The sequence below is a fragment of the Falco punctatus genome (assembly GCF_963210335.1).
Source record: "Falco punctatus genome assembly, chromosome: 12".
Taxonomy (NCBI): Eukaryota; Metazoa; Chordata; class Aves; order Falconiformes; family Falconidae; genus Falco; species Falco punctatus.
In genome coordinates, this window is record NC_137592.1 from 5,204,567 (window position 1) to 5,217,933 (window position 13,367).

Below are 13,367 nucleotides of genomic sequence, written 5' to 3' on the forward strand. Positions count from 1 at the left end.
AGGAAGGGGAGCGCAGACTTCACTTCTAGCATGTGTTTTTTGTGTTTTGGGGGGTTTTTAAACAATAGCAATTAAAAATCAAACCACCTCCAGCTTGTATATTCCACAGTTCTTTTATTTAATATGCATTTAAGTTATGAAGAAATATCTGTAAACACTCACCTCCCTAACAGACAGCTGTGGGGGTAGCGACACAGAAAATACAAAACTAGTGAACTGGTAGTCAGCAGAATTAACTTTTTGGCACACCTGTAAGAAAAGGATTTTAATATTAAACCACAGTAATGGAACTGAGTTGATAATCTTTTAGGATATTCTTTATTCCAGCATAATCGCTGTAAATCCATTTTAATACACATTCAGATAGATGCTGAACATACAAACCAGAGTAATCCCTAGAAACTTATTGAAATACAAGCTTTTTTGTTCTGTTAAAAAAAAGAACTTACTCATAAACAATCTTTATTGATAGAAAACAAGCAGCTGGCTATTTTAAGGCTAAGACCAATTGTATACCGAAATCTTAATGCAACAAATTATACCACAATGACCAAAGGCTTGAACAGCTGACTCAGTGTCTTTTTTTCATGGCAGTGACACAATTCTGTGACAATAAACATGTTTTAAGATGCCAGTATAATACAGGAACAAACAAATATCCGTAGTACTAATTCATAAGCATTCCTCATCATAAAAAATCATGTTTGTCACTGGAAATAAAGTAAGAACCCAAACACACATCAAATGTTTTAAAGTAGGCTAGCAAAAGCTGATGGTTAGATATCCCTACTGGAAGTAAGCTTAAACACAAATGAAGTTGCTGTCCAAAACAACAGTGACTTTAGTGAATGTTAAAAGACTAATTCTGAGCTTTTAAGGTGAAATCAACATCTCAGATAAGGAAATTTCCTTGTAAAATAATCAGGTTTTGTGATGCCTTAACAAATGCTGTCAGATTTTCCATTCCTACTCAAGAAGAGTAACTCTGAAACAAGTCTTAGAAGTGGATGGTGTAAAAATACATATACACTGCCAACGGAAACAAAAAAGAAACATCATGCACTGCAACAGCAGAAACTATATACTATGCTTTCTGTTTAGTCCCATTTTTAGATATATTCACGCTATTAAACCAAATTATTTTCTATTAAAACTCTGTTTAACATCTCAAATGCAACAGTGATTTTTCTAGCTGATATTTCAGTTTGTGACATAAGCAATTTTATTGCTCAGAGGTGATGTTTGCAACACTTGTTATACCCATATTCTCTCCTAACTCACATTTTCTCTATTACCTACAACCTGCTGTATCACCAAAGTATTCTTCTTCCTCTGTGGCTTTCTAAATAGTAGTACGTTGTATATATGTATATATATTCTAATAGTACATTGTATATATTCTAAAAAATAGTACAGAATCATGCTGTATTAGGAACATATAGTTAAGCTGAACAGCACAGCAGTTGATGCCTCCTCATTTTCCCTTCCCGTAAGTGACTGTTAGTCCTTTTCCTAGGAAAATGTGCTCCTAGCAGTCATTCTGTTGCACCTGCACTGCTATTTTTTATACAAAAAGTTACATTATGACAAGGCCTGGGTAAAATATGGTCACAGGGACAATTGCATTTCCCAGCTGCACGGGAAGTTTGCACAGTGTCAATGAGCAGTAAATAGTCGAATGGCGCCACCTACACTTCAAATATTCAAAACAGGCACATGTTTCGATTTGTTTTCCAGTACCTTTCTCCTAATTGTTTAACTGCATGGTGTTTAAAATCATCAGCTCTATCCTGTAGGCCCTAACATACACAATCTCCAGAAAAAGTACACGGAAAGACTAAGAACAGATATTTACCTTTTTCACAAAGTCGGCCTCGCAGAACTCCTGAAGAATTCCCAAACACACGTTGCAAACCTTCACAGCTGAGTTCTCCACTGCGGTATTTCCATCATTAACCAAAGGTATCTGCTGGAGAGCTCCGTTGTGGTTCAGAGCATCAGGCCCTTCTTCTGTCTGTTCAAGTCTGATTCTCTTACAAGGAGGATCAACTACATCAAAACAATCCGTATCTTCTTCCTCTTGATTATTTTTCAGAAATTCTTTTAAATCCTTCATCAACTCCTAACATAAACAGAGGAATCATACTGTTGTTGTTTCTTCTTCTTTTCTCCAATGCTGTAACAAGCACTTATAAACACAATTGTAAAAGGCAGCACTAACCATTTCAATTTAGCCGTAGTATATGTAATTAACAACTTGGAATTTATACCAAAAGACATCTACACCATTAGAAAGCTTCAAGCTGTATTTCTCTCAAAATATTGACCAGAGAAATTGAATTCTGCTGAACAGACTTCTTTATCATTCAAAAGTGAAAACATTTTACAGACCTGACTTGCAGAAATGCATCTATCTTTGGCCTCATCACTATTCAATAGAAACAGATGTTTATTGCCTTTTTCTCATTTAGATTATGTTAGAATTTAATTCCTCCAACTCGATTAGCCCAGATGACTAGGAAGAGTTGGCTAGCACAGTATGAGAAGAAAATTAAGAGCAGATACAGGTGAGGGTGAAATTAAGTACATAGAGGATGAACTTCATATAAAGACAGAAGCCCATAAAAATTAAAGGATGTGCTGGTGAGAAGACAGAAGAATTCCTGCATGTCTCTGAATTTTAGGACAGATGAGAGATAGAGGCAAAACATAGTTTAGAAATGAGATTTATTAAAAGGTCTTCAGTAACAAGGACAGCAGTTGCTGTGGTATTGCAACTCAGAGGAAAATTAGGTAGAGGTGCAAAAGAATAAACAATGGCATACAGAATGAACACTTCTCAAATGATTAATAGAAAATGGAAAAGGATAAAGAAGAAACAGGTCAATGGAGGCAATCCTCCCCCTCTGCTCCACTCCTGTGAGACCCCACTTGCAGTACTGCGTTCAGCTCTGGGGCCAACATAAGGACAGGGGCTTCTCAGAGTGAGTCCAGAGGAGGCCACAAAGATGATCAGAGCTGGAGCCCCTCTGCTATGAAGACAGGCTGAGAGAGTTGGGGTGGTTCAGCCTGGAGAAGTGAAGGCTCCGGGGAGACCTTATAGCAGCCTTGCAGCATCTACAGGGAGCCTACAAGTAAGCTGGAGAGGGACTTTTTACAAAAGCATGTAGCAATAGGCCAAGGGGGAATGGCTTTAAGTTGAAAAAGGGTAGATTTAGACAAGGTATTAGGAAGAAATTCTTCATTGTGAGGGTGGCGAGGCACTGGCACAGGTTGCCTGGAAAAGCTGTGGATCCCCCATCCCTGGAAGTGTTCAAGGCCAGGTTGGATGCGGCTTTGAGCAACCTCGTCTAGTGGAAGGTGTCCCTGACCGTGGCAGGGGGCGTGGAACTAGCTGATCTTTAAGGTCCCTTCCAACCCAAACCATTCTAGGATTCTAAGAAAGATGTTAAAAATGAATTCTGGAGAAACTAAACTTGAACAAAGGCGAAACAATCAAGACAGACACCAGAAGATGAAAGCATAAAGACAAGGGATTAGATCAAGTAAATGGAGATGTTTATTTGGCCTACACAATGAAAGGAGTCTCAAAGAACCAGTATGGATGAAAAACAAATGGCCAAAATTAGTTGAAGAGTATCAAATACAAGAACAAAGGCAAGAATGGTTGTGCACAGCTAGGAAAAATTTGAAGTACACTCAATTTTGGTATTAAGGTCAGCTGAAAAGGATGCCTAATAACACTGTGTTTGAATGACTGAAAAAGGAAGATTTATCCTTAACTTGTGCTCCACAATTCTTCAGTTACATCCCTCTACCAATTCTACTGAAAGAAAAAGGAAGCATGAGACAAAAAAAAGTTTGGAACATAGATGGTTCTCCCTCTGCATCAGCTACACTGCCCACAATGCCTTTACTACTTATTACAATAAAGGAAAAAGAACAGAGGGAACGGTCATAGCTGCTCTGCTTCAAAAGTGATAGAGCCATGCTGTGCAGAAGCTAACATGCCACATTTTCTGGTGTTTTCAGGGAATACATAGCAACTTTCACAGTCAAACTTAACATTTAATCCACAACGATTGTGATATTCTATGATTCTTGTAATTTGTCAAAATTTTACAGTGCAGCAGCAGTAATTTTTCATAACACATTTTGCAAAGCGTTTTCCTCTCAGGCAAAGAGCCCAGGAATACAACAACGACCTTCAAGGTAGTGTAAAGAGCACTGCATTCACATGTTCACACATTCTAATTGGGAATACAAAGAACAAACCTTGTATGGATGTCTATAAAGCATCTGTGATCCCACACAGCAGAACCTCAAAATACATCGTGGGCAAGTGCCAGTGTTCAGTAACAGCTGAACAATTGGTCTGTCCTTTTCTGTTAGTGAAGACATGCTGGATAATGCTGAAGTTTAAAAAAGAAAAGAAAAAAAGCTTAGAATAAACGCAATTCAGCAATGCAACAATAAAAGGACTCACTTAACAGCATCATATTTAGAATCACTGGATTCTTTTTTTTTTGTCCTTTAGAGAAAGTGTAGGATACATATTCTTTCAAATCAAAGGCACAACAGAATTGGAAGACCAACCCCAAAAGACCACTGAGTCATGGAAAAGCTTCTGTACTTCCTAGAAAAATCTGAAGTCAAGAGTTCTGACAAGCATATGCAGAGCTTTTGTCCAGAATTTTATCTTTGATAAAGTGCATTACGTGACACATTAATTCTTTACTAAATGGAGAAGGGTGGAGCTAAGACATATTAAGCCAAACGTAAAATGGGCGTTCCTTCCAAAATTGCAGCAACTAAAGAATCAATGCATTAAAATCACGGAGTGGGGCAGGGGGGAAGCCCCAAACAACAGATGCCATCCCCTTTCATCATACAAAGCCCTAAAGGCAAAGGAAGTTAGCCCCTTCAATTTTTTAAGATTTGTTCTTTCCCATCTCAAATATAGGACTCCTTTGGGAGTTTTGGGAAGAGATAATGGGTTTTTTTTCCCTTAAAAGATTATAGCTAATTTGGTTTTCTGTCATTCTCTCTGCCCAGAACTGCAGAACAGACTAATTTCTTTGGCTGAAATTTAATAATGGGGTAGAAATCTCAGCAAGTTTCCCAGTGAGATGCTCAACCTTACCGGCTATCTAGGAAACTTTAGGAGGCACATAAGAATAACCACAGTTGTTCAGGCCAAAGGTTCAATTCTGCTGTCACCCAGGGCAAGTATAAACAGATGCCACAGGAAAATATGTGTTTGCAGGGCATATGCCTCTGCCTCTGCCACGGTGTGCTCCCTTCCTCCAGTTATTTCTGGTTTGGGGGTTTCCTTTGACCTAGTGTGGTTTAACTGTTGGTAAACCTTAACAGATCTTTCCTGCAATCTTTCTTCAGTGTCTCTTTGAAATTCTGTTGCCTCTACATCCTTTGGCAAGGTGCTCCACAATAACCAACAGATGAACCACCTGATTTTGTTTGGGGTTTAGCTCCTGTAAGCAATGTTTGACAGGTGCCTAGTTTCCGTATCGAAGAGCCGGTGTAGAGGCTGGATATACAGGCGTCCTCTGTGCCAGCACAACCTGTCACACCTCTGGTGTCCTGTCCTACTCAGGAGCACCCTGCACAGAGAGCTCAACCTTCTGAGCACAGGAGAAGTTATTAATTCACTTAATTCAGTTTCTCCTGGATTTGGATTCTTTACATTAAGCTGTAAAAGCCAAGGACTATCTAGAAACCTTCAAACCTGCTTTTAAAAAGCATAAAACGAACAAAGATACTTTTAGGCAACTGCTAGCTCGATTCAGCTTCGTGAGGCTTAAATATTGCCACCCTAACGCCTTCATGCTACCATCGCCTGAAGCGAGGGGAAAAAAAAAAAAAAAAAAAAAAAAAAAAGAGACGCTCCAGACGCAATGTCCCGCTTCCCGGGCGCGAAGGCCGGCAGGCACGCCGCCCCCGCCGCCCCGCACGGCGCTCCCCGGCAGGCCCGAACGGCGAAGCCCCTGCCCGCCCGCCCGCCCCCGCGACGACAGTCGGGTCACTATCGCGACAGAAGCCAGACCCGGCCGGCCCAGCCGCGCCGGGGCAGCGCAGCGCTCCTGCCCCCGGTCCCGGCCCGCCGCCTCAGCGCTCGGCGAGGGGAGGGGAGGCGGCCCCACCGCCCGCACGGGCTGCACCGGAGGGGGCGGGGGGGATGAGGACCCGCTCCGCACGGAGCCGCCCTGCCCCACAGGGCTCCGAGCTGCCGCCGCCGCCCCCCGCCCCGCCCCACTCCCCCGGGAGAAGCGATCACCTCGCAGCGCCCCCGGCGCGGCGCCGAGCCTTCCCCCTTTCCCGGGCGGCCAGCGGGCACGATACAGGCTTGCGCAGAGGCAAAGCAGAGCGCATCGATGGCCCGGCGCGGCGGGAAGCCCTGCCCGAAATGCTGCTGGTGAATAGCTCGGGGCTCGCGCGTCGCGCCTGGCAGTGGGCGGGCGGGCGGAGGAGCGGGGCGGGCCGGGCCGGGGCAGAGCGCGGCCCGCAGCGAGGCGGACATGGCGTCGCAGCCGCCGCCTCCCAAGCCTTGGGAGAACCGGCGGCTGGCGGGTACCGTGGCGCCGGCTTTCCAGTGAGTGCGTGCGCCGGCCCCCGGGTCTCCCCTGCCCGTGGTGGGATTAGGCGTTCGCCTCCTCAGGGCGCCTGCGCCTGCTCCGCCTCGGGCCTCCCGCCTCGGCCTTCTGCGCTGAGGCGAGCGCAAAGGTCGGGCTCGGCCGAGCAGCGCCTCTGCGGGCTGAGGGAGCTCGCCCGGGGTGTGTGTGTTATCCGCTGGGGTGGTTTGGGGTCGTTTGCCTTGCTTTGTTGAGGGGTTGTGTGCCAGGCGGGGAGCGGGATCTCTGGTGGATTCCCCTCCTCGGTGGGGAGAGGGAAGGAGAGGCCCCCGAACGGTGCTAGCTAGTCTCGAGCTCTGCTTGTATCTGTAGAAAGCTGCACGTATAGTGAGTGTGGTGAAGGTAAAGCTGTACGTGTTGTCAGGGGTGGGCTGAGTGCAGGCGGCCGTTCCTGGGGATCACGCAGCTGTGTAAGCGTGCACGGTAGGAGTGGAGAAGCTGTGTGTCACCCTCAGGAATTGGAAAAGATGCTTCGGTGTGTCCGTCTCAGCAGTGTTCACCTGGGAATCTGAGCTTTCCAGAAAATCCAAGCTCATGGAGAAGGATGTTGCACAGAAAGTGTTTGTAAACTTCCTTTTTATCAGAAGTCAAGGAATGCTTGGCAGTCAAGATCAGTCTTGTTTAATTGCAGTCACTAGTACCAAATGAAAGAGCCAGCTGAAACTGGGCAAAAGGTTAGCCCAGGACTAAACGTTCAACAGATACTGCTGCTTGCACTGCCAGCTCAAGCTTTCTAAGCAAGAAAATGGATGTTAATTTTTCTCGATGGGGTTATCTAGCTCATTTTCAATTGCTTCAAACAGCTTTAAAGTGAGGTGTCCTAAGTTGACTGTCAGCGAGGGGAATGGAGCAGTGTCTTAAGTTACAGTACCTCTGTTTTCTGTGATAATGACTTATTTTTGCTTCTGTTTTTAACTGCTAAGAGATTTAGTGTCTATGATGGAAAAAAATCAAGCAGTGTAAAGTTGTAACTTATTCTCTGCTGTGAAAATCAGAAAGTTTTGCTGAGAGGAGGCTGTTCCCAACCTTACACAGAAGTAGTATAGCGAGCATGCTTTACACTGAAAGCAGTGCAGAAAAAAGTAGCATCATAGCACTTCAAACTTGAGTTTTCTTCTTCTGTTTATTTTTCTGTGAATTTAATGGTCTATAGAAGTGGGAAGTCATGGGATGAGGCAGTAAACGTGGGAAATAACCAAACTGTTTAAGGGTCATAATATGTGATTAGCTTTTTAATGACACAGCAAAAGTTGGACAGCTGCTTGACACAATTCCAATACCAGACTAGAGTTTGCAGAGACTTCCTATGAAAGGCATATAGATAAAGTGACCTAAACTTATGGGCATACAAAGGAATGTTTGCTGAAATAAAAGCAAATAATTGATTTATAATACCTCTTCCTGCCAACAGTTAACTAATAAATTCAATCCTTGATGTGCTACGTAAAAGTAATTAGATAGTTTGTGTAGAAGGGGAAATTGGGGGACCCAAAGCCCTTGCATATGTTGTATAATTACTTGGATTCTCAATTAGGTCACGCCACCCTTTTCTCTAAGGGTGGATTCAAAGGAGCTCACAAACTTCCTTCCTACTGTGTCATTGGCTCATTGTATAGAAGAGCTTAGAGTAAGTATTGGAAATAAAACTTTCAGTTTGAGAAGTTCAGAAATATTCTTGGTAGCGCATATGAGAGGCTTTTGTATGTAGAAAAATGATCTAGATGTAGCATTTCACGCTTTCTTAGTCAATACAATAAACAGATTGAAGGCTTTTCCATGTGTACATTTTGGATATGCTGCAGTTCCACATTTACACTGAATATCTCATTATGTTTTTTCTTCCCTGAAAGACCTGTATTTCCTGACTTTTATTTACTTCCCACAGATGTTGTGCAACATATTGAGTGTTTGGCTACCAGGTTCCCTGCCCTGGCACTACTGAAAGGCCCTGTTGTATTTATATAGTTAGCCAAGATCTCTGCAGAAATGAAAATATAAACTTATTTTGAGTACTGATCTTGCTTGTCTGAATTTGTTTAGGTCTGCTGACTTGGGCGACAACCTGCTGACCAGGCCTGGACAACCCACAGTTGCACGAATACCTCCACCTATTTTGCCAAGACCATCACAGCGAACAGGAAGCAGTAGTCTGAGCACTTTCAGGCCAGCATATAGTAGTTCTTTTTCTCCAGGCTATGGTTCATATGGAACTTCTTTTTATGGAAGCTATAGTCCTTACAGTTACGGATATGGTGGTTTGGGTTATAACCGCTTTCGTGCAGATGATATTCCTCCCAGCAGGTTTGTTCAGCAGGCTGAAGAGAGCAGCAGAGGTGCATTTCAGTCCATTGAAAGTATTGTGCATGCATTTGCCTCAGTCAGCATGATGATGGATGCTACCTTTTCAGCTGTCTACAACAGTTTCAGAGCTGTGTTGGATGTAGCCAATCACTTCTCCCGCCTCAAAGTACACTTCACCAAGGTGTTCTCAGCTTTTGCTTTAGTGAGAACTATAAGGTATCTCTACCAACGTCTACAGCGATTACTAGGTCTGCGGAAGAGCTCTGAGAATGAGGATTTGTGGGCTGAAAGTGAGGGGACAGTAGCTCGTGTTGGCCTTGAAGATAAGGCGACTAACTCTGCAAAATCCTGGCCTATTTTCTTATTCTTTGCTGTTATAATGGGAGGTCCCTATCTGATCTGGAAACTGCTTTCTACATACAGTGATGAAGAAACAGGTAAAGATGATTTGCAGCACAAGAGAAGTGCAGCATATATTTATTGTTCCTTCTGTTACCGTGTATAGCTATTAATCTTACATTACATTGATAGAAGTTGATAGATACTGGGGTACAATACTGAATTTCAGGCACGTTACACCAGTAACAGCCTGCTTCAGTAGCCCTTAGTTGAGCTGGGATGCAGCTTCCTGCTAAGCTTTCTGTGATTCCAAAATCAGGGTTTCTTTCTGTTTCCTTTGTATTAGATGTGGCAGTTGGGGCCAGGGGAAAAGTATCAGTTGGATTGACTCAACAAATAATGCTTTGTTTGTTACTTCTGTCAGTTCTCTATTGGGGAAGTTTTAGGCAGGGAAGTTGAAGTGTTTTCTTCATTTTCCTTTAAAAAAAAAACAGGGAAAAAACCCTTCCAAACTTTAAAATTCAATGCAGATAAACTTTAAATTTCTTTTTGAAAGCAGTATCTAGTAACTGGGCAAGCGGAGAAGATGATCATGTAGTTGGAAGAGCAGAATATGATTTCAGTGCGCTCTCTGAAGAAGAAATTTCTTTCCGTGCTGGTGATGTGCTAAAATTAGCACCCAAAGGTAAACTTTCAGTTTTGTATATATTTTCTAATCACATGTGAAGTCCTATTGTTAGAGCCTGAAAATGTAAACAAACCACCACCACCTTATTTGATGAAACTCCTCATCCACGCTGATCTTTTTTTTTTTTTTCCCCCCCATAAGTTATTACTTGAATTGTCATAAAACTTGCATAGTTTTGTTCAAGTTCCTGAAGATGTGACACAGCCTAAACTTATTCAGGGAGTGCTTTGTAGTTAGCCTTGTGGTTACCTTTTCCTCACGTGGGCTGTGTAACTGTGAAAATCCTGAGGCATTTGCAGAACGGTGGTGTTACTGATTGCAGAACAACCTGCACTTTGCAGTACTCTTCAGTTCACCTCATCGATGCAGTTGTTTCTCTTGTGAAGTAATTTGTATCCACCTTTTATGGCAGAGTTATTTCCTCTGCATGATGAGCTGGTATGTCATCTGTCTTCTGGTCTGCTTGTGCCTCGACTGCAATATATTTTGAATTGTTTTGTAACTTGATATGTTTGCATTTTCTCCTTCAGAACAACAACCCAAAATCCGTGGTTGGCTTTTGGCTAGTTATGATGGCCAAACAACAGGACTTGTGCCAGCTAATTACATCAAAATCCTGGGGAAAAGAAGAGGTAGGAAAACGGTGGACCTGGAAAGGATTACAGAACAACGGCCAGCCTTTACCAGCAGAGCTGTTACAGGATCCACTGCTACTGTGACTTCAGAGGAGCAGGAAGCTGCTTTTGATTCTGTTTTTGCTGGAAGTAAGAAAGATCCTGTTGCGTCTGACTCCACTATGGTTAGTGGAGAGAAACAGGAACTCTAGTGCACTTTCATCAACAAAGCAACTGAACTGTGCTTTATTGATAAAACTTAGGGTTTGTTGAAAATCTGTATTGTAGTGGAACACTGATGGGTCTGTACCAGTTACTGCCGCTACTGACTGGTGAAGGGATGGAGAAATGATTGCTCAAATTTTTAGTATTTATTTTTGATTCACCTAAGGCTGTACATTAGTGATTCTACCCAACCACCTGGCAGTAACTCATAAGATCTTGAGATGAGGAGATTTGAGGCATTTATAACAAAGCAAACAAAACAACGGAGGCAGCTAGCCTATTCCTGTTAAGGAGACAAACTGCTGGTGAATTCTAGAGTTTATCATCCAGTCTTCATTGGGTTGTCGGCTTGACTAGAGGCCTTCTCAATACATATGCAAAGGGAAGATAGACTTCTGTCCTGTGTCCTCCAAAACTGGATGCCGAGGACCATAAAACAGTAATAGTGCATTGTTTCCCACACAAAGGAGGGAGAATTGCAAGAGATTTAGGTGACACAACTGAATTGTTAGAAGTTCTAAGTTAACTTGCTTTTCGCAAGAAGTAGGGCTTCTGTCATAAAGACCTTAAACCTTATAAAAAAGGGACTTATGAGAAAGGGAGGAGAAACACAGTTTACAAAGGAAGGGCAGTGAAGCTTCAGCAGTAGTTCTAACGAGTTCTCTTTTGTTTATTAAAAAAACATCAGAATAAAGGGTATCCTGCAGTCAGGCACTTGCCAGCGCACTTACTGTTATTCCCTTCTGTGGTAAACTAACTTTGCATCACTCCTAGCCTTTTTGTGTTGTAGCCTGGTAACTGCCTATCAATAGTCTATCGACTACCATCTGCATCTCAACCTACTTCTGTTCTTCATTGTTTTTATGTGAATATCAGAGTATCTATCCTGCCTTTTAGTGCAGTAGGAAAGCATTAGATTGAGGGAAGTTTAACATAATTGGAGCAGCAAAGAAAAAGTACCATTTCTTGCTTAATTGCCCCAGTTAGCCAAGGTCTTGGAGTTAACGCTTTATGCTGCCATTCAGGTGGTAAATTTTGCATCTGCCCATAAAATTTGAGGGCTGCGGTTTATCAAAAGCCATAAAAACACTATGACTGTTCAAAGTATTTAGTATTTTCTTCATATTGATGTTTGAGAATTCCATCTTGTAATACTGTTTTTGTTGGGGTTTTTTAAATGAAGAAAGATAATTAAAACTTTTTTCCGTGTAGTATATATGTATAATATGTTGAGCTTCTGAAGGTTAAAGCAATGGATAAAATAACTAAAGCTTGTCTTAATCATTAAAATAGCATTTCCCTTTTATTTTAAAGGTACTCAAAAGTATTAGTAGAAGTAGGGTGTGTGCCTTTGCTTTATGGACCCACTAGTTTCAGTTTGACTGTTTCTACAGAGATCTTCAACACCCATTATATGTTACCAAAGCTTTCAGTATTTATACTTTAATTGTATTTGCTGGCTTTGAGTTCTTATAATTCTGTTCACCACAACAAAACTCTTGACAAGAAAGATGAAGTGAATAGAGTTTTATTGAGGTAGAGTGGCTGAAAAGATGGAGGTTATGCTGGAACCTTGGATTTTAAAGTAATCTCGGATTGCCCTTTGTTGATAATTGAACAAGAATTTTAAGTGGTTGTGCTCAGGTATTGGGAGATGGCAAAGAATCATTTTTATTAGATTGTTAGATCTTCAGGTGCAGAGGAAAAGGAGAGTAGTTAAAGGGCAAATGAGAAACTTGAAACTAGGTTTAAAACAGAACATGTTCCTGAGACATTTCCCTGTGTACCAGGGCATTAAAGAAAATTATCTATATTTGGAAATGACATCTGTTGTTGAAATAAAAATAGCAAACAATCCTGAAATATAAAATATACAGAGGAAAGAAGGGGGGCGGGTATCAAGTGTACAGTTCTGCTTATGGTGTGTATTCCTGAAGGGAATTCATTTACTATTGTGAGATTTAATTAATGGGCTGTCAGCCTCTTCTGTATCAGTGAAAGATTTCCTCCTTCAGAGGGAGGATCTTTTAAATAAATGAATAAATAAACTCAACAAATGTAGACATCTGTGTTCCGGCTCAGAACAAGTTGGGAAGACAGTACCATGATGATTGTTGAAATCTTTAAACCTTACTAATTTTTAGAAAGACGAATTTAATTTCACTTTTCAGGTCATACTGTTTTGAAAAAAAATTCTTTTAGTGGCAAGTTATTAATAACTGACTTGGTTTTGTGGTAGTTTGACTTAGTCTACCAATTGCTGTCATAACTGTATCTGCTAAATCTTGACAAGAATTTTGATCCTTTCAATCTTGTGATTACTTTAATGAGGAAAGAAGGCTCTGAGGAAATTAAGCAAGTTATTTAACTCAATTAATTGTACTGATTGCAGAAGGATATTAAAATGCATTGAAGTAAAATACATACTGTGCTTTAATATATTTTTTTTTTTGTAATGCATGAACTAGCACAAGGGAAAAAACTGTGAGTCCTCCAGTTTCATTGCCTTACATTTCTGCCCCTATGTCAGACTATAGAAAAAGATCTAAA

General features: G+C 41.7%; 2 protein-coding genes across 4 annotated transcripts in view; one reads left to right on the forward strand and one right to left on the reverse strand.

Moving 5' to 3' along the window:
* Positions 1-6,408, reverse strand: part of PUS10 (pseudouridine synthase 10) — a 36,780-nt gene extending 30,372 nt beyond the window's left edge. For both annotated transcript variants that reach the window (XR_013931345.1, XM_080407929.1), the window contains exons 1-4: positions 6,296-6,408; positions 4,276-4,412; positions 1,856-2,122; positions 163-249 (exon numbers count right to left, since the gene is read on the reverse strand). Coding sequence is in view for 1 of the 2 variants with exons in the window: in XM_080407929.1 (XP_080264055.1) it covers positions 163-249; positions 1,856-2,122; positions 4,276-4,401 (480 nt within the window). In the remaining variant the exon portion in view is untranslated. The remainder of the gene's footprint in view (positions 1-162; positions 250-1,855; positions 2,123-4,275; positions 4,413-6,295) is intronic.
* Positions 6,409-6,477: 69 nt separating this feature from the next.
* Positions 6,478-13,241, forward strand: PEX13 (peroxisomal biogenesis factor 13). 2 transcript variants are annotated; one of them, XM_080407930.1, is made up of 4 exons: positions 6,478-6,610; positions 8,691-9,388; positions 9,847-9,975; positions 10,509-13,241. In XM_080407930.1, the coding sequence occupies exons 1-4, from the start codon at positions 6,537-6,539 to the stop codon at positions 10,802-10,804; spliced, it is 1,197 nt and encodes a 398-aa protein (XP_080264056.1). In that variant the 5' UTR covers positions 6,478-6,536; the 3' UTR covers positions 10,805-13,241. The 2 variants fall into 2 exon arrangements, with proteins under 2 accessions (XP_080264056.1, XP_080264057.1); XM_080407931.1 differs by having other exon boundaries at positions 9,850-9,975.
* Positions 13,242-13,367: the final 126 nt, after the last annotated feature.

Coding starts and splice junctions, on each gene's coding strand:
- PEX13 (XM_080407930.1), top strand. CDS start 6,537: ATGGCGTCGCAGCCGCCGCCTCCCAAGCCTTGGGAGAACCGGCGGCTG. Junction 6,611..8,690: donor ACCGTGGCGCCGGCTTTCCA/GTGAGTGCGTGC, acceptor GAATTTGTTTAG/GTCTGCTGACTTGGGCGACA. Junction 9,389..9,846: donor ATACAGTGATGAAGAAACAG/GTAAAGATGATT, acceptor TCTTTTTGAAAG/CAGTATCTAGTAACTGGGCA.